We start from the raw sequence: 20,728 nt of genomic DNA on the forward strand, positions 1-20,728 counted from the left end.
CCGAAACGCAACAATATAATGCAAGGAATCCATTGACACTGGGCACTGGAATACCCTTTTGACAGGACGAATAAGCACTTTCCAGATGTGGTGAGACGAATACAATTGCACAGCTGTTAGCCATAATAAAGGCGTAACAGAGTTCAGCAAAACATCTCTTTCCCCCCTCCCCCCCCACCCCACCCCCCCACCAAACCCACCAAAACGTTCTTCGAACTGTTAGATATTTTAAATGAATATTTACAGATGTCTCTCAGGACTACTCACGGTGAGTCAGAGGATACGCTCACGTGTGATGCCTGAAGCATGGCAGGAAGTGTAACGCCTACACTAAACTTTTAATGAGTTATAGGTACAATTAAACATACATCACCCTCATAACTTGCCTAAGAAAGGATATACTTGCCATAGAGGGAGTGCAGCGAAGGTTCACCAGACTGATTCCTGGGATGGCAGGACTGTCGTATGAGGAGAGATTGGGTCGACTCGGCCTGTATTCACTAGAGTTTAGAAGAATGAGAGGGGATCTCATTGAAATGTATAAAATTCTGACTGGGTTGGATGCAGGGAGGATATTTCCCCTGGCTGGGAAGTCTAGAACAAAGGGTCACAGTCTCAGGATACGGGGTAGGAAATTTAGGACCGGTGAGGAGAAATTTTTCCACTCAGAGGGTGGTGAACCTGTGGAATTATCTACCACAGAAAGCTGTGGAGGCCAAGTCACTGAATATATTTAAGAGGCAGATAGATAGATTTCTAGACACAAAAGACATTAAGGGGTATGGGGAAAAAGTGGGAATATGGTGTTGAGATAGAGGATCAGCCATGATCATAGTGAATGGCGGTGCAGGCTCGAAGGGCTGAATGGCCTACTACTGCTCCTATTTTCTATGTTTCTATAACTACTGAAAGATAAGCATTGGCACTGTGATTCCATTCCAAACTTGGTGTGAGTTAGGACACGAGCAACAGAGTTTTGGATAAGCTCAAGTTTACAGAGGATGCAAGATGGGAGGCCGGTCAGGAAAGCCTTTGAATAGTCGAGTCCAGAGGTAATAAAGACATAGATGAGGGTTTCAGCAATGTGTATTTATATAGTGCCTTTAACGTAGTGAAACGTCCCAAGGCGCTTCACAGGAGTGTTATGCGATTAAAATTTGACACCGAGCTGCATAAGTATAAATTAGCGCAGGTGATCAAAAGCTTGGTCAAAGAGGTATGTTTTAAGGAGCCACTTGAAGGAAGAAAGAGAGGTACAGAGGCGGAGAGGTTTAGGGAGGGAGTTCCAGAGCTTGGGGCCTAGGCAACAGAAGGCACGACCACCAATGGTTGAGCGATTATAATCAGGGATGCTCAGGAGGGCAGAATTAGAGGAGCGCAGACCTCGGGGAGTTGTGGGAGGAGATTACAGAGGTAGGGAGGGGCGATGCCATGAAGGGATTTGAATATAAGGATGAGAATTTTGAAATCGAGACGTTGCTTAACCGGGAGCCAATGTAAGTCAACGAGCACAGGAAGTGATGAGTGAACGGGACTTGGTGTGAGTTAGGACACGGGATTTGGATCATGTAGGGTAGAATGTGGGAGGCCAGCCAGGAGTGCATTGGAAGTGTCAAGTTTAGAGGGAACAAAGGCATGGACGAGGGTTTCAGCAACAGATGAGCTGAGGCAAGGGTGGAGATGGGTGATGTTACGGAGGTGGAAATAGGCGGTCTTAGTTATGCTGCGGATATGTGGTCGAAAGCTCACTTCGGGGTCAAATATGACACCAAGATTGCGAACAGCCTGGTTCAGCCTCAGAGGTTGGGGAGAGGGATGGGGTCAGTGGCTAGGGAAAGGAATTTGTGGCCGGAACCAAAAACAATGGCAAATGGTGAAAGCTTCTGCTCATCCAGAACTGGATGTCGGACAAGCCATGTGTCAGTTTAGAGACCGTGGAGGGGTCGAGAGAAGTGGTGGTGAGGTAAAGCTGGGTGTCATCAGCGGACATGTGGATAATGATGCTGTGTTTCCAGATGATCTCGCCAAGGGGCAACATGTAGATGAGAAATAGGAGGGGGCCAAGGATAGATCTTTGGGGGACACCAGAGGTAACGATGTGGGGGGTGTGTGGAAGACAAGCCGTTGCAGGTGATTCTCTGGCTATGATTAGATAGATAAGAATGGAACCAGGAGAGTGCAGTCCCACCCAGCTGGACGATGGTGGAGAGGTGTTGGAGGTTAGAGTCGTCAACCAGCAGATGAGCTGAGGCGGAGGCGGAGAGGGTGATACACGATGTGTATGTGGATTCATCCCCAAAGCTCTGCTCCCAGTACAAATAATTCTTAATGAATAACAGGGCTGGTGGGAGGGACGCCGCTCACATCTATTTCTGTATATTTTTCCAATCTCATTCAGGTGCCTGCTTATCTTTCAGGCTTCAGTTCTCATGAAATGTACGCACCCAAATTGGGCATAACCTGTTTAACCTGAGGTGTATTTCTGGAAGCTTCTGTCTCTATCGGTAGAAGTCTAGCAGTTTGCAACAGACAACGGCGACTAAAAACTCTTGCAGGTACAGGAGGCAACAGAGAACCACAGCCAATAATCAACGGCATGGTTGTGGGGCTGGGTGGGAGATCAGCTGACTGCTCCAAAATTCCTTAACATGACAGTGTTCCCCGGTGATTTCCACCCAACAACCTCCCCATGAGATGACGGTAATATCCTATTTGGCACTTGAGGGAACGAGAAAGAACTTTCAATTCTACTTAACATAAAATGACAGGAGGCCAACTTTCATTTACCTGATGATTGACTGGCTGGCATTGAACATGGCTGAAGTCATTATTTCTGCTGCCAGACTTTCGGTGAAGCTTGTTCCATCCTGTCCAATACCACTATCTGCAGCTAGGCTTGTGTTACTGAGATCTCGCTTGGCTTTCTCAATGGCCATCGACATCAAATCCTCCGCAAAAACTCCCCGCTGCTCCAGGTCAATGTGGATCCTCGGCACGTCGAGCTGACAAGCTCCAAGTGTTCTATGGACAATGTGTTCTGGCCTTGTAAGCGGTTTGCTGGTATGCCATGGAGCTCTTGCGGTATTTTTGCTGCAGAACCCAGCCGTCTGGGAACTTAGCCTGTTGGTGTAGCTTCTAGATTCTTTATCCGTTGAAGAGCATTTTAAAACCACTTCTGTCAACTTTTCTGCGTACGTTAAACATTCTTTTTGCTTGCTACCTTCTGGAGCGCCTACCCCATCCTCGACCGCGTTCAGCTGGAGGAGGTCGGCGCCACATTTTCTGATATAATGTTCCAGTGCTCGATTTGTGCTGTCGAGGCTAGATCCGGAATCGTTTAAACTTCCCGTGCTGTGGTAGCGTTTGGTTCTCTGGATGATGGGCTGGATTGAGCAAGTCCACGTCTTCTTGATGAGGTCCTCAGCCATCAGTTCCAGCTGGGACCTTTTGTAAAGGCAGGAGTCCGTTAGGGACTTGGGCATGCCATGCGCGCCAGACGCCGTGTTCAGCTTCTGTGCCACTTCATACGTGATATTTTGAGCAACCGATTCCGCGAACCGTGCCAAATCTCTGGAGCCCCTCCTGTTCATTCTTTGATCTTGCCCTCTCCTATAGGGGTCCGTGTCTTGGCCCTCCTCCCTCGTCAGAAACTTGAACAGGTCCTTGGCCGCACTGTCACCTCTCAACTGTTGTGAGGAAAGCAGTCTCCTCTTGTACTTCTGCTTGATTCTCCTGGCTGCTTGCTCAAGGCCAACTTTCACAGTCCTAAAGGCAAGCTTGCTAGCATAGTGGTCCACGATCACCTCGCCGTTTCCACCTTCTTTGCTAATCATTCTCATGATATATTCTACGTACTCATCGGTCACACTCTCGCAGCTCGAATGCTTCGACATGACCCCAGGCGCGTGACCTTGGGGGGAGTGAAGCACAGAATCCACAAGCTCCCGAGACCACTGGTCCGCCATGGTATTTAACCCTTCGATTCCAAGATTCTCTTGCTCCCCGAAGCTGGATTCATTGCTCTCAACTTGCCAGCCATCCTTCCTGAATTTTCTCACCTTGTGCTTCTTGGAGCTGATGATTTTGGTGGCATCCCGAATGACCTCGCCCGCCACCTTGCCCGCGTAGCTCCACAAGGAACCCACGACTTCCTCGGGAACTTTCCTTTCAGTGATTGCAGTCCGAGTGTGCAGCTCACTTCGGGCTCCCGATTTCCACAGGTTGCTGGGAGAGACCCTGAAGCACTTCACGTCCCCGCTGTCACATTTGCCGGCATCTTCGACACAAATGGCTGCAATCTCAGTTGCCATGGAAACGATGCTCGACGCCAGCTGAGTGGCATACTGTAGGGCGTGCCGCTTAATGTCGGACTTTAATTCCTCTTTCTCCAAAACCTTTGCTTCCCGTCTCGAGCTCGGACTAGGCTGCTCCCTCGCCTCTGGGTGCCCCTCGGCAAAATCAAAGCTGTCGTCGTCCTCGTTGTCCAGGACTTCTTCGGACAGCGACCTCATTAGCTTCAGCACGAACTCGGCCTTTTCCTCTGTGTCCTGGGCCATCTCTGCCAGGCCGGGGGCAGAATGGTTGCGGGGGGTGGACGGTGGGGTGACTGGCATGAACTCTTTAGCCAGCTCTCCCTTCAGCTTCCTGCTGAAGCTCTTCAGCCTCTTGTCGTGGAACGATTGGTGTGGCGTCGGTGGGGGTGTGCCGGGAGACCGACTTGAGCTCCCTTCCGTGCTGATCAAATTGTCCTCGGAAAATAGCCCATCTCTGTTCAGCCCGATCCCTAGCCTGTCAAGCACCCCTACACTCATCTCTTGATTCGGTCCAGTCACTTCGGTGGAGGACGCCTGACAGGTTGGTATTAAGACACGACCTCGGAACTGTTCTGTCAATGACTTGAGAGTGTCTGCAAGCTCAAGACTACCCACACCATCTGAACTCTCCGCATCAAAATTCCTGAGCGCGACGGTGGGGCTCGGTGGCGGAGTACACGGAGGGAACTCTTCTGCCAAGTGGCCCTTGAGCTCCTGCGCAAAGTGCCGAGGGATGGTTAGTCCTTTGCCGGGAGTGCACTCGGCAGGCGACACCGGCGGCGTCCGCAGCAGGTCCGGCGACTGAGGGTACGTGCTTTGCTGCTGACCACCGGAAATCATTTTCCCAACCGTCCGCTGCTCCTGCCTCCGGCCCTCTGGAATCTCTCCGAGTATCCCGGGGGTTTCTTTAGCCTGTAAACCTGCGGCAAACGCCTCGCGGGGTTTCGTGACTCCCCTTTTCACTTCATCCACCGAATTCTTCACAACCGATTCGGCCAACCGCGCGGCAAAGTGATTCTCAGGAACGGCCAAGCTCTCGGACACAGGCTCCGCTAGTATTTTTCTACTCAGTTTAGAAGCGTAATCCTCCACCATGTATTCAACTCTAGGTGGAGTCACCAAGTCGAAAGCATTGTTGACCACAATATCAATCATTGCTACTGTTGCTTGCCAATTCTGCGATGCTGTAGCAGTAACGTTGGTGTCCAAATCTTCACTTTTCCTTAATATTTCATGGTCATCAGCGCCAGGAGCTTCAGTGCAGAGAAACATGTTGTCGCAGGAAATGTGCCCACTATAGGTGACGTGACTTGCAGGATCCATCGGCTGATGCACATAGCCAACAGGCAACACGTCATCCACCTTTCTACTCCGCAAACACGATCCCTCAACACCAGTGTTTGCAGCTTGTTCCGGTGTCACATCGGGTGATATACGATGACTGCACAACTTCAGACAGGAATCCAAGGAATTGCAAGAAAGAGTTTTGGCAGCGCTGGGAACTGACAGACAACTCGCAATGCCAGAAACACAAAGTAAAGCTTTTTCTATTGTATACTCCTTCTCGCTCCAATGCAAACCATCAAATGCATTCCTTGCCACAGCATTTGCACAATTCCCTTCGGGATCTCGAAGCAGCGTCCTCTGTCGAACACTGGCCGGGTCATTGGCAGTCTTTAGTGCCTGGGTTACATCTTCTCTGCCAACATCTTTAATATTGTCCAGAGAAATGCTAATTGCTGCTTGTGCTGTGAACGTCACATCCACCTGGGACAATTCAATAAAGGCTTCCTGTAGGACCGATTCCGACAAATCCCTCGCATAGGAGCTCACCACCTTTTCTTCGTCATCGAGCGACCAGCTCGTGATTGATGTCGGTGTCGTTGGGTGGGAGAACTGGCAAACTTCCATGATGCCCTCAAAGATGAGTTCTTCGGCAAGATCGGTGGCAAATCGGGCAACAGCATTGTTGAAGATCTGTTTCTTCACAAACTCCAGCTCCCGCAGCGCTCCAGAGATTGCGTCACCGACCAAATAGTCCGCCAAATTATTAATGGCACTCCTCTTCCGTGAGAATGCCTCCTTCGCCCCAATCTCTTGGAGAGCCATGTGAATCACGGAGGACGTCAGTCTGGCAGCCAGGTGGCACAGGGTACTCGTGCATGAAGAAACGCCTTTCGAAATGTCCTTCAGGGCACTACCAAGGCTCTTTTCCACTAGTTCCGTGGCAATTCGCTGAATGCCATCTTTGAACGTGTTTGAGCATGTCTGCTGCACAGGAGCACAAACCGCAGGTTGTTTCCGGTCGGGGCTTTCAGTGGATGCCGGCTCTCCCCGACGTGCAGCTCCGGCTGACCAGCTTACTTCCGGAGGGCACCCAGCTGTCCTTTTATGCTCAAACCCGCCAGCGTGCGGATAGCTGAACACAGAGCTGATGATGCTGTGCGAAACATCGCCTGCGTAGTTTGAGTAAGTGTAAGAGAACGCTCCGAGGCTTTGCGCTTTAACGATCGCAGTGCCGGCGGCCTGCGTCCTCGCGAAACACTCAGAACTGCCGCAAGCCCCAAGGGGGCTGAACGCAGAAGAATGGATGGGGCTGAAGAGCGGGCTATTCTCTTCGCCGGAGGTATTCACCGGCCGAGGTGAATCTGGTACATCCGACAGGCTGTGAAAGGGTGATTCGGCCTTCCGAGCGGTGGGTTTTCTGACGTCAGCGGGAAGGACCGGATGGTCAAACTTCTGCGGATTCATAGCAGCAGCTGCAGTGGTGCATTGTTTCAGCGCGAAGTCGGAGGTCAGCTTGGCCACAGACTTCTTTTTCTGAGGTGGGCTTTGAGGGCTGGACCCCACCTTCGGGCTGGCTGTCGTGCTCACCAAGATTTGGTCCAAGTCGTCAAACTGGTCAAAACTGTCAAAGAATTCGCTTACTTCAGAATCAGAGTCCTCGATGTCATCTTTGAGTATTGGGATCTTGGGTATTTCCAGCTTGGCCTTCAGACTCTTCTGGTAGCCGACCTCATCCAAGAAGATGACCGGACTGGGGCTTGAGCCGTCAGAATCTTCGGACTCAGACGGGGAAACGGAGGGCACAGACTTGTGTTCAATGACAGATCTCAGCCCAGGGGCATTGCACGTTCTGTAAAAGCTCCTTTGCTTCCCAGGATCCGAGTTTAGTGTTATGACAGAACTTTTAGCAGAAGATGATGGCCCTGAACGTACCAGATGACTGAGTAATGGTGGAACAGATTGGCTGAAGACTTGGCCTGGGGAAGAGCCAATGGGAGTGGTCGACTCAGCAAAATCATGTGTGAAGGTCTGTAGAGCCACATCTCGATGTTGTTTGGGAGCACCGGGGTCAAAGCCTGTGGTTCACAAATTAAAAAAAAATACAATTTATATAATTACAGAAGATTGACTGTAGCTACCGAGCGCAAATTGGCATCTTTTGTGCCAGCAGTCTGCGCCGCCCCCGGTCTGCGAGCACCATGGGAGCAGGCCGGGAGCGGAAGGAGCAGCATGGCGGCGTACCAGCGTACCACTCCAGGAGCAGCACGTGCTGGAGCAGGAGAGCAACAGCAATCACCAAGATCCAGATCGGTGATTGGAGCGTGAGCAGGTACAGCAGGAGCGGCAAGGTCGGGGCAAAGGAACAGCGAGAGATTGTAGAGAGACGTGATCGGGGCCCAGGAGAGGCGCGAGTTCGGGGCACAGAAGAGGCGAGGGTCCGGGGCAGCACGGGCCAGCCCACACTGCGATATGTGTGTGCATTAGGTCCGTGCAGCAGAGCTGGTCTCCAGTCGTCCTGGTTAACCCTTGCCACTGGACCAAGGCCTAGCTCTGTCAAGCCCGTGTGGTGGCTGGTGTGCAACGGTCACCACACGTTAAAAAAATTCACACACAGGCATCTTCCACCCTTCAACATGTAGTTCAGGATCTGGAACATTAGGTCCTTCACTGAAACACCTGTGAACTTTTTGACGTGGAAGCAAGTCATCCTCGATTCGAGGAACTGCCTATGACGATGATGAAAGCAAATTGGTGTATTTTGTGCCAAAACTAGACTGATGCGTACGGTCTGCCAGAGCTATTTGTCCGTCTAGCAAGGAGATCAGGAGAGTATGAGGTAACTCATATTGTAGTCAGAGAGAGCAGACATGGTTTATTCTTCACCCTGAGCGCACGGATCACTTGATGCTCAGGGTCACGTTTTGGTTCATAAAAAGTGAGGTGGCGGTCCTTTGTGTGGTGGACGGCAGATGAAGGTGAGGAGGGGGAAGGTTCAGAGAAGGTCCACGGGGTTGATTCCTGAGATGAAAGGGATGTCATATGAAAAAAGGCTTATACAGTTTAGAAGAATGAGAGGTGATCTTATTGAAACGTATAAGATTATAAGGGATAGATGCAGAGAGGATGTTTCCCCTTTTGGGGGAATCTAGAACTAGGGGGCATAGTTTGAGAATAAGGGGTCACCCATTTAAAACGGAAATGAGGAGGAATTTCTTCTCAGAGTGTTGTGAATCTTTGGAATTCTCTTTCCCAGAGAATTGTGGAGGCTGGGTCATTGAATATAATTAAGGTGGAGATCGACAGATTTTTTTAATGATAGGGGAGTCAAGGGTTATGGGGAGCGGGCAGGGAAGTGGAGTTGAGGCCAGGAACAGATCAGACATGATCTTATTGAATGGCGGAGCAGGCTCAAGGGGCCGAATAGCCTACTCCTGCTCTTATTTCTTATGGCTGTGATGTCACTCCGCGTCATTATCACATTCCAACTCTAACATCCGTAGATTTTCAATACAGTCCAAACTACTTAAAATACCCACTTTTAAAATAGGCAATCGTTTATATCGGCCAAACCATTTGCATTAACGTCAATTTTAAAGTTGCCAGTTTTTGCAACTTAAGAGCGCTGCTTATTGTGGGCAGGAACAGTTGAGCTTACTCACTAGTTTGCACTGCGTTGAGGTGCACTGAATGCAAGAACAAACACGTAAATAACATCTGGTTAATGTGCAATAATCCTTTGTGCATTCAAACCCTTCCAAGTGGGGTGGAATTACAGTTTGTAAACTGGCTGCAATTTAAGTAAAGTTACAGGTCAGACTGAAGCTTGACTGCAGTGTAAATACTGCCACACAGAAAGAACAGTCTTGATGATTAATCATAGAATCATAGATATTTACAGCACGGAAGGAGGCCATTTCGGCCCATTGTGTCCGTGCCGACCAACAAAGAGCTACCCAGCTTAATCCCACTTTCCAGCTCGAGGTCCGTAGCCCTGTAGATTACGGCATTTCAAGTGCACATCCAGGTACTTTTTAAATGTGGTGAGAGTTTCTGCCTCTACCACCCTTTCAGGCACTGAGTTCCAGACCCCCACCACCCTCTGGGTGAAGACATTTCCCCTCAAATCCCCTCTAAACCTCCTACCAATTACTTTTAATCTATGCCCCCTGTTGGTTGACCCCTCTGCTAAGGGAAATAGGTCCATCCTATTCACTCTATCTAGGCCCCTCATAATTGTATACAGCTCAATAAGGTCTCCCCTCAGCCTCCTCTGTGCCAAAGAAAGCAAACCCAGTCTTTCCTCATAGCTAAAATTCTCCAGTCCAGGCAACATTCTTGTAAATCTCCTCTGTACCCACTCCAGTGCAATCACATCTTTCCTGTAGTATGGTGACCAGAACTGCATGCAGTACTCTAGTTGTGGCCTAACTAGTGTTTTAGCATCATCATAGGCAGTCCTTTGAAACGAGGATGACTTGCTTCCACACTGAAAAGGGATTAATTCACAGGTGTTTCAATGAAGGACCTAATATTCCAGACCCCGAACTACATCCTGAAGGGTGGAAGATGCCTTTGCGTGGATTTTTTTTTTAACGTGTGGTGACCGTTGCACACCAGCCACCACACGGGCTTGACAGAGCTAGGTCTTGGTCCAGTGGCAAGGGAGACCAGCTCTGCTGCACGGACCTAGTGCGCACACATATCGCAGTGTGGGCTGGCCCCTGCTGCCCTTGGGCCCTCGCCTCTCCTGGGCCCCGAACTCGTGCCTCTCCTGGGCCCCGATCACATTCCTCTACGAACACTTGCCAGTTTTATGGCATAACATCCCTAACTCTTGTATTCTATGCCTCGGCTCATAAAGGCACGTATTCCGTATGCCTTCTTCACCACTTTATCTACCTGGCCTGCTACCGTCAAGAGATCTGTGGACCTGCACTCCAAGGTCCCTTTTTTCCTCTACACTGACTGAAATAGCACCACCCCATTATACCGACCATCATGTATAGAGGGCAAACCGCGATCGCACTAATGCACCCACTATAAGCGGTAGGGACTGTGCTATATTTGAAGCAGTTAGATCTAGTCTTGTGTGAAGAAGGATAAGCTTGTCATCAGTCACAAGTCTTGCACATTATCTGCCACTTTAAATAGGAAACCTTTAATAAGCTGCGGCACTAAAGTTTAAACCATTTTTTTCTTATAAAGAGATATTAGTCAATTACGTATTTAGGAACACTTAAGAGTCCCACCATTTGCTGATCCTAAAATAGAACAAATAATTCCAATAACTTGTGTAACTTGTACGGGACATCAAAAAATTAATATTTAGCATTTTTTATAAAAGAATTTAATTGAATACCGAAATGAAATAAAACTTATCGAGATAATAACACTGAATTGGCAGTGAAAAAAACCATGTTGAACAATGTACAACATTACAAGAACAATTTGGATTTATATAGCGCCTTCAACATGGTAAAATGTCACAAGACACTTCACAGGAGTGTTAGCAAACAAATATTGACACGGAGCCACATGAGATATTAGGCCAGGTGACCAAAAGCTTGGTCAAAGAAGTAGGTTTTAAGCAGTGTCTTAAAGGAGGAGAGATGTAGCGAGAAGGAGAGAGAGGCAGTGAGGAGGAGAGAGATTTAGGGAGGGAATTCCAGAGCTTAGGTCCGCGGTATTGTCTTTGGTCTCCTTCACAAACTGCGTTCCATAGCCACCGACTCCATCCCTCTCCCTAGCATCTGTCAGAGACTGAACCAGACTGTTCGCAACCTTGGTGTCATAGTTGACCCTGAAATGAGCTTACGCCCACATATCCATGGCATAACTAAAACCACCTATTTCTACCTCCGTAACATTGCCCGTCTCTGCCCCTGCCTCAGCTCATCTGCTGCTGAAGCCCTCATACATGCCTTTGTTACCTCTAGACTTGACTACTCCAACTCACTCCTGGCTGGCATTCCACATTCTACCCTACGTAAACTTGAGGTCATCCAAAACTCGTGTCCTAACTCGCATCAAGTCCCACTCACCCATCACCCACTGTGCTCGCTGACCTACATTGGCTTCCGGTTAAGCAACGCCTCAATTTCAAAATTCTCATCCTTATTTACAAATCCCTCCATATCTCTGTAATCTCCTCCAGCACCTTCCCACCCCCCACTCAGATGTCTACGCTCCTCTAATTCTGCCCTCCTGAGCATCCCTGATTGTAATCACTCAACCATCGGTGGCCATGACTTCAGCTGCCTGGGCCCTAAGCTCTGGAACTCCCTCCCTAAACCTTTCTGCCTCTCTACCTCTCTTTCCTCCTTTAAGAAGCTCCTTAAAACCTCTCTCTTTGACCAAGCTTTTTGTCACCTGCTGTAATTTCTTCTTGGGGGGCTTGGTGTCAAATGTATTTGTTTTTTCTTATAACACTCCCGTAAAGTGCCTTGGGACATGTTTCTACGTTAAAGGCGCTATATAAATACCAGTTGTTGTTGTTGGCTGCTGAACGTTTGTAACCTGGTTTTTTAATTTGTTCTCCAGATGTGGAGGAGACTGGCAACGGCACATTTGCTTCCTGTGCCTAGTTGCTCTAACAATTCAATTACTTGCTTGGCCACTTCAGAAAGCATCAAAAGTGAAGCACAGGGTGTGGGCGAGAGCCAGACGTAGGCCAGGGTGAGTCAGAGTGGCCGATTCTCTTCTCTGAAGGGCATAAGTGAGACCGTTGGGTTTTTACAACAATCTGATGGCTTTTGGATGAGACATTAAACCGAGGCCCCGTCTGCTCTCTCAGGTGGACATAAAAGATCCCACGGCACTTTTTCGAAGAGGAGCATGAGATTTATCCCCGGTGGCCTGGCCAATATTTATCCCTCAATCAACACAGTACAGACAGATTATCTGGTCGTTATCACACCGCTGTTTGTGGGAGCTTGCTGTGCGCAAATTGGCTGCTGCATTTCCCACATTACAACAGTGACTACACTCCAAAAGTATTTCATCGGCTACAAAGCGCTTTGAGACGTCCAGTGGTCGTGAAAGGCTCTCTATAAATGCAAGTCTTTCTGTCTTGTTGGTGCCAGACCACTAATTGCCAGATACATTGATTTTAATTTCATAACTTCCCATGCTGGGAGTTGAGCACGCAACCTCTGGGTTCCTGTATAACCAGTACACGACTGCATTCGACATCGGAGGCTTTGATATTTATACAGGACAGGCCCATTTGGCCACTGCCTGCCCATTGACATGGATCGTGGAATCATGTCCAGATCTTGTGTTCAGCAAGAATGGGACAGCTCAACAAACAATCTTAAGAGGGGGGGGGGGGGTTGATTACTGTTTCTAATCCAGCTAGTGGTGTAGTCTCCATTTACCTGCTGTCCCACATGTGGTTACTGCTTCATCTTCTTCCAAGTGTTCGAAAGCAGTCACAAAGTCGTCCTCAATGGACGATACAGACTGATTGGTGTCATCCTCCTCCACGTGGTATACATCAGTTTGATGATTCGGTGCTGTGTGGACCTCCAGAGACAGTTGAATTCCCGTTGTATACTTGCCAAGCATGGAGAATACAGAGTTTTCGCTGTACTTCAGGAATGCTGGAGGATACCGCATCAGACAGACCACTTCTGACAGGGAACACTGCAAAATCAAATAACATTTGTTTTGACACATGGAAGCTAGTAAGAAACGAGATAAAATCAAAATCCTTCTGATGTAATCCTGATCTTCAATATCGTTATAACAGCAACATACACACGACTGAAAACTGCTCTTAAAACATGCTCCGAAACAAGATTAACCACATCACGAAGTGAGATTCCAGAGTGTGTGTCAGCAGATAAGAATTCCCACCAGGAATGACACTTCTGCATAATGAAAAATTCCTGAGGGAGACGCTACTACGGCCACTGACATCCCTGGAAAGGTCAGACATTGTCGGAGTGAGGCCCTGCCTCAGCACAATTCCACCAGGAAAAGTCACAAGGCAAAAGGAGAAGGTTCACGAGGTTGATTCCTGAGATGAAGGGGTTGTCTTATGAAGAAAGGTTGAGTAGGTTGGTCCTAGACATAAGAACATAAGAATTAGGAACAGGAGTAGGCCATCTAGCCCCTTAAGCCTGCTCCCCCATTCAACAAGATCATGGCTGATCTGGCCGTGGACTCAGCTCCACTTACCCGCCCGCTCCCCATAACCCTTAATTCCCTTATTGGTTAAAAATCTATCTATCTGTGACTTGAACACATTCAATGAGCTAGCCTCAACTGCTTCCTTGGGCAGAGAATTCCACAGATTCACAAACCTCTGGGAGAAGAAATTCCTTCTCAACTCGTTTTTAAATTGGCTCCCCCGCATTTTGAGGCTGTGCCCCCTAGTTCGAGTCTCCCCGACCAGTGGAAACAACCTCTCTGCCTCTATCTTGTCTATCCCTTTCATTATTTTAAATGTTTCTATAAGATCACCCCTCATCCTTCTGAACTCCAACGAGTAAAGACCCAGTCTACTCAATCTATCATCATAAGGTAACCCCCTCATCTCCGGAATCAGCCAAGTGAATCGTCTCTGTACCCCCTCCAAGGCTAGTATATCTTTCCTTAAGTAAGGTGACCAAAACGGCACGCAGTACTCACAGGTGCGGCCTCACCAATACCCTATACAGTTGCAGCAGGACCTCCCTGTTTGTGTACTCCATCCCTCTCGCAATGAAGGCCAACATTCCATTCGCCTTCCTGATTACCTGCTGCACCTGCAAACTAACTTTTTGGGATTCATAGTGGTTAGAATTTGGTACTCTCACTGCCGCGGCCCGGGTTTGATTCCCGGTCAAGGAAATTGTACTTCCCAAAAAGTTTCATGCACAAGGACCCCCAGGTCCCTCTGCACTGCAGCATGTTGTAATTTCTCCCCATTCAAATAATATTCCCTTTTACTGTTTCCCCCCCGCCCCCCCCCGCCCCCCCAAGGTGGATGACCTCACATTTTCCGACATTGTATTCCATCTGCCAAACCTTAGCCCACTCGCTTAATCTATCTACATCTCTTTGCAGCCTCTCTGTGTCCTCTACACAACCCGCTTTCCCACTAATCTTTGTGTCATCTGCAAATTGTGTTACACTACACTCTGTCCCCTCTTCCAGGTCATCTACGTATATTGTAAACAGTTGTGGTCCCAGCACCGATCCCTGTGGCACACCACTAACCACCGATTTCCAACCCGAAAAGGACCCATTTATCCCGACTCTCTGCTTTCTGTTCGCCAGCCAATTCTCTATCCATGCTAATACATTTCCTCGGACTCCGCATACCTTTATCTTCTGCAGTAACCTTTTGTGTGGCACCTTATCGAATGCCTTTTGGAAATCTAAATACACCACATCCATCGGTACACCTCTATCCACCATGCTCGTTATATCCTCAAAGAATTCCTGTAAATTAGTTAAACATGATTTCCCCTTCATGAATCCATGTTGCGTCTGCTTGATTGCACTATTCCTATCTAGATCTCCTGCTATTTCTTCCTTAATGATAGCTTCAAGCGTTTTCCCCACTACAGACATTAAACTAACCGGCCTATAGTTACCTGCCTATTGTATGCCCCCTTTTTTTAAAACAGAGGCGTTACATTAGCTGCTTTCCAATCCGCTGGTACCTCCCTAGAGTCCAGTGAATTTTGGTAGATTATAACAAATGCATCTGCTATAACTTCCGCCATCTCTTTTACTACCCTGGGATGCATTTTATCAGAACCAGGGGACTTGTCTACCTTGAGTCCCATTAGCCTGACCAGCACTACCTCCCTAGTGACAGTGACTGTCTCAAGGTCCTCCCTTCCCACATTCCCGTTACTCATTGGAGTTTAGAAGAATGAGAGGTGATCTTATTGAAACATATAAGATTCTGAGGGGGCTGGACAGGGTAGATGCAGAGAGGATGTTTCCCCTCGTGGGGGAATCTAGAACTAGGGGGCATAGTTTCTGAATAAGGGGTCGCCCATTTAAAACTGAGATGAGGAGGAATTTCTTCTCTCAGAGGGTCGTGAATCTTTGGAATTCTCTACTCCAGAGAGCTGTGGAGGCTGGGTCATTGAATATATTTAAGGTGGAGATAGACAGATTTTTGAATGATGGGGGAGTCAAGGGTTAGGGGCGGCAGATTAGGAAAAGGGACCTGGGTGTCATGGTACATCAGTAATTGAAAGTTGGCATCAGGTACAGCAAGCGGTAAAGAAGGCAAATGGTATGTTGGCCTTCATAGCTAGGGGATTTGAGTATAGGAGCAGGGAGGTCTTACTGCAGTTGTACAGGGCCTTGGTGAGGCCTCACCGGGAATATTGTGTTCAGTTTTGGTCTCCTAACCCGAGGAAGGACGTTCTTGCTATTGAGGGAGTGCAGCGAAGGTTCATCAGACTGATTCCCGGGATGGCAGGACTGACATATGAGGAGAAACTGGATCGACTAGGCTTATATTCACTGGAGTTTAGAAGAATGAGAGGAGATCTCATAGAAACAAATAAAATTCTGACGGGACTGGACAGGTTAGATGCAGGAAGAATGTTCCCGATGTTGGAGAAGTCCAGAACCAGGGGACACAGTCTAAGGATAAGGGTTAAGCCATTTAGGACCGGGATGAGGAGAAATTTCTTCACTCAGAGAGTTATGAACCTGTGGAATTTTCTAATGCAGAGTTGTTGATGCCAGTTCGTTGGATATATTCAAGAGGGAGTTAGAAATGGCCCTTATGGCTAAAGGGATCAAGGGGTATGGAGAGAAAGCAGGAAAGGGGCACTGAGGTGAATGATCAGCCATGATCTTATTGAATGGTGGTGCAGGCTCGAAGGGCCAACTGGCCTACTCCTGCACCTATTTTCTATGTTTCTAATTTATTACCCCCAATCCCGTGAGCTCTTATCTTGTGCAGTAACCTTTTATGTGGCACCTTATTGAATGCTTTCAGGAAATCCAAATACACATCCACTGGTTCCCCCTTATCCACCCTGCTCGTTACATCCTCAAAGAACTCCAGCAAATTTGCCAACCATGGTTTCCCTTTCATAAAACCATGCTAACTCTGCTTGACTGTATTATGATTTATCTGTCCTGTTACTACTTCCTTAATAATGGACTCCAGCATTTTCCCAAAGACAGATGTTAGGCTAATTGGTCTACAGATTCCTGCTTTCTGTCTTCCTTAAATAGGGCGTTACATTTGCGGTTTTCCAATACATTGGGACCTCTCCAGAATCCAGGGAATTTTGGTAGATTACGACCAATGTATCCACTATCTCTGCAGCCATTTCTTTTAAGACTCTAGGATGCAGGCCATCAGGTCCAAGGGACTTGTCCACCTTTCGTCCCATTAGTTTACCTAGTATTTTATCTCCAGTGATAGTTTTAAGTTCCCACTGCCCCCGCCCCCTCGCCCCAATAGCTCCTTGATTATCAATTATTGGGATGTTTTTAGTGTCTTCTACCGTGAAGATTGACACAAAATATTTGTTCAAAGATATGGTTGGATGGGCACTTGAAGTGCAGCAACCTGCAGGGTTACGGACCTAGAGCTGGTAATTGGGATTAGACTGGATGACCTTTTGTTGGACGGTGCAGATATAACGGTAAGTACTGCAGGGAATAGAATATGGCCAGGATGATCTCCTAGACTAGTTTCAATCGCCTGGATGGGTCAGAGAGGAATTTTCCCAGATTTTTTTCTCCCTAAATTCGCCTGGGTTTTTTCTGGTTTTTGCCTCTCCCAGGAGATCACATGTCTCTGGTGGGGTGGAGTGTAGAATGTTTCAGTATAAAGGATGTCGCAGTTATGGTGAGGTGGATTGGTTGGGCTGGGTGCTCTTTGCCTTTCCATCATTGTCCTTTAGGGCTGCTGACCAGGGGCTGTGTGGCTCCTTGTCGGCCGGCGCAGACTCGACGGGCCGGAATAGCGCTGTAAATTTCTATGTTTCTATTTTAGATCAAACTTGTTCCCGCCTCTGTTCCTCGCTTTCCCAAGAAGCAAGACTTACACCCTGTGCATGTGGAGTGGCTCTGTAAACAGGTTAATGCAGTAATCATCGGGATCCTTCCCACACTGTGCAATACAATGGATAATGCAGCTTTTGCATTGGCCTGAGGCACAGCATTATACTTGACCGTGAAACGTGTAACTGAAGCCTTCGTCTGCTTCCTGTTATTACCTGGCTAACTGTGTTCGCTTTTGCTCTGCAGTGTCTCTTCACATCTGTCAAAAGAGCAATTTCAGTATTCTTTAGCTTGTAGAGCTGTAGTGAACTCAGCAAGCCAGGAAGCTCCGTGTCAATAGCAGCCAGTGTCTATACAAGAGAATCACAGGTTTAGGGTGAGTCACGCTATCTGATACGGGATTTAAATAGGTCAAGACCCATCAAAAAGCAAAACACACACTCTTTCAAGAACCTGGAAAATAAGACTGTCCATCCACTGCAGGTACATTCTCCGTACACACTTTAATGTCACATACCGTAGCAACAGCCCACAGACCAACTGCTGGGGGTGGGGAGATTTTGTACAATGCCAGTTATGCACGTGTGCCCCAATTCTCTCGCCGCTCGCCTCCTACACTATAATACCAGAAACACGATTCCCATGGGACCCTGTCGTTTATTAACTTATATGCACATTAATAGTGCTCTAAAACAGAGTGTGGGGAGAGGACCGAGGTTGTGTAGAGGATACAAGAAATGCACAACACCACATCAGAGGCATCAGCTTTACTCTCATTCAGCCTCCCCCCTCTCCCTCCCCCTCCCACCCTCTCCCTCTCCCTCCCACCCTCTCCCTCTCCACACACTGGGGAGGCCCCATCCCAGCACGCTGTTGGAGGGCTCCGGTTCTGCAGTCGGTGAGTAGAAACTTAATTTTTTATTTATTGATTTATTGATTTATTTATCATTTATTATTGATGATGGCTCTTTATTTGTAAAAGTGAAGTGTTTCATGTTTGTAAACCCCTCCCCCCGCCATCTCTCGTTCCCTACGCCTGATTTATAAGTGTAGGCAAGGTTTTTCTGAGCATACAAAAATCTACACTTACTCCATTCTAAGTTAGTTTGGAGTAAGTTTTTGCTGCCTAAACTTGCAAAACAGGTGTAAGTGGCTGGAAACGCTCCCTTTTGGAAAAAAAAACTGTTCTAAAATGAAACTGTTCTAACTGACTAGAACTGGAGCAAACTAAATGCTGAGAATTGCAATTTCTAAGATACTCCATCCTAAACTAGTTGCTCCAAAAAAATAGGTGCAACTCAGGCCGAAACTTGACCCCAGTGTTTCTATTGGTTTGAACCTGACCCTTTATTCCAGTAATAACTAAGAACCAAGATCATCTTTTCTTTCACAAACAACAACTTGTATTTATATAGCGTCTTTAACGTAGTGAAACATCCCAAGGCACTTCACGGGAGTGTTATGCGATAAAAATTTGATACCGAGCTGTATAAGTAGAAATAGCGCAGGTGACCAAAAGCTTGGTCAAAGAGGTTGGTTTTAAGGAGCGTCTTAAAGGAGGAAAGAGAGGCAAAGTTTAGAGAGGGAGTTTCAGAGCTTGGAGTCCAAACAACAGAAGACACGGCCACCAATGGTTGAGCGATTATTATCAGGGATGCTCAGGAGAGCAGAATTAGATAGTAAGAAAGACTTGCATTTATATAACACCTTTCACGACCTCGGGAATGGTAAAGTATGGACTAATAATCCAGAGGCCTGGACTAATCTGTGCACGAGTTCAAATCTCACCATTGCAGCCGGGGAAATTTAAATTCAGTTAATTAAATTTAAAAATCTGGCATAAAACGCTCGTGCAGTTTGAACCTCTCAAATCTGGCACTCCTTTATCCGGCTACCTCCCTGGTCCGGCATCATTTCCGGCGTGGGGTCGCGAACTGCGCTGTGTCCTGGGGCTGGCCGCTCCTCCTCTCCCTACCACCTCCGCTGCTCCCTCGGAGGCCGGGTCGGAGTGCTGTGTCCCGGGGCTGGCCGCTCCTCCTCTCCCTACCACCTCCGCTGCTCACTCCGAGGCTGGGTCGGAGTGCTGTGTCCTGGGGCTGGCCGCTCCTCCTCTCCCTACCACCTCCGGTGCTCACTCCAAGGCCGGGTCAGCGTGCTGTGTCCTGGGGCTGGCCGCTCCTCCTCACCCCGCTCACTCCGAGGTCGGGTCAGAGCGCTGTGTCCTGGGGCTGGCCGCTCCTCCTCTCCCTACCACTTCCGCTGCTCACTCCGAGGCCGGGTCGGAGTGCTGTGTCCTGGGCTGGCCGCTCCTCCTCTCCCCACCACCTCCGGTGCTCACTCCGAGGTAGGGTCGGAGTGCTGTGTCCTGGGCTGGCCGCTCCTCCTCTCCCCACCACCTCCGGTGCTCACTCCGAGGTAGGGTCGGAGTGCTGTGTCCTGGGGCTGGCCGCTCCTCCTCACCCCGCTCACTCCGAGGCCGGGTCGGAGTGCTGTGTCCTGGGGCTGGCCACTCCTCCTCTCCCCACCACCTCCGCTGCTCACTCCGAGGCCGGGTCGGAGTGCTGTGTCCTGGGCTGGCCGCTCCTCCTCTCCCCACCACCTCCGCTGCTCACTCCGAGGCCGGGTCGGAGTGCTGTGTCCTGGGCTGGCCGCTCCTCCTCTCCCTACCACCTCCGCTGCTCACTCCGAGGCCGGGTCGGAGTGCTGTGTCCTGGGCTGGCCGCTCCTCCTCTCCCCACCACCTCCGGTGCTCACTCCGAGGCCGGGTCAGAGTACTGCATCCTGAGGCCTAGCTTGGACCTGGCAATCCTCCTGCCCGTCGCACCATCACTGCTCGAAGATGCAGATCTTGGTGCTGCGGTGGAAGTTCCCCGGCTGGCAGGAGAAGCGGTTCTTCTCGTCGGAGCAGTTCCTCTGGTTGTAGCAGCGGTCTGCCGGCGGCTAGCACGTGCCACTGGTCCTTCTGGCAGGCCGCGTAGCTCTCCTCGTACTTGCCATCTGGGACAGTGCCATCACCCGTCGCAGCGTTGCACGTCGGCCAAGCAGCAGCACGATGCGCCGGCTGTCCTGCGTGTCCACTGCCCAAAGTGCAGTCCGGCTGTGCCACGGAACACTGCGGGCGGACGTAGGCGGACGACGCGATGGAGCCGCGG

The 20,728-nt window shown here is 49.0% G+C and overlaps 1 protein-coding gene across 6 annotated transcripts in view; it reads right to left on the reverse strand.

Moving 5' to 3' along the window:
• The window catches only part of akap11 (A kinase (PRKA) anchor protein 11), a 130,566-nt gene that overhangs the window by 47,826 nt on the left and 62,012 nt on the right, over positions 1-20,728 (reverse strand). For 5 of the 6 annotated variants that reach the window (XM_070894152.1, XM_070894151.1, XM_070894149.1 and 2 more), the window contains 3 exons: positions 17,792-17,926; positions 12,977-13,244; positions 2,788-7,675 (listed from right to left, as the gene is read on the reverse strand). In XM_070894152.1, coding sequence (XP_070750253.1) covers positions 2,788-7,675; positions 12,977-13,244; positions 17,792-17,926 — 5,291 coding nt within the window. The remainder of the gene's footprint in view (positions 1-2,787; positions 7,676-12,976; positions 13,245-17,791; positions 17,927-20,728) is intronic. The other variant, XM_070894153.1, reaches the window with a different exon arrangement.

Source organism: Pristiophorus japonicus, chromosome 11, assembly GCF_044704955.1.
Source record: "Pristiophorus japonicus isolate sPriJap1 chromosome 11, sPriJap1.hap1, whole genome shotgun sequence".
In the NCBI taxonomy this organism is placed as follows: domain Eukaryota; kingdom Metazoa; phylum Chordata; class Chondrichthyes; family Pristiophoridae; genus Pristiophorus; species Pristiophorus japonicus.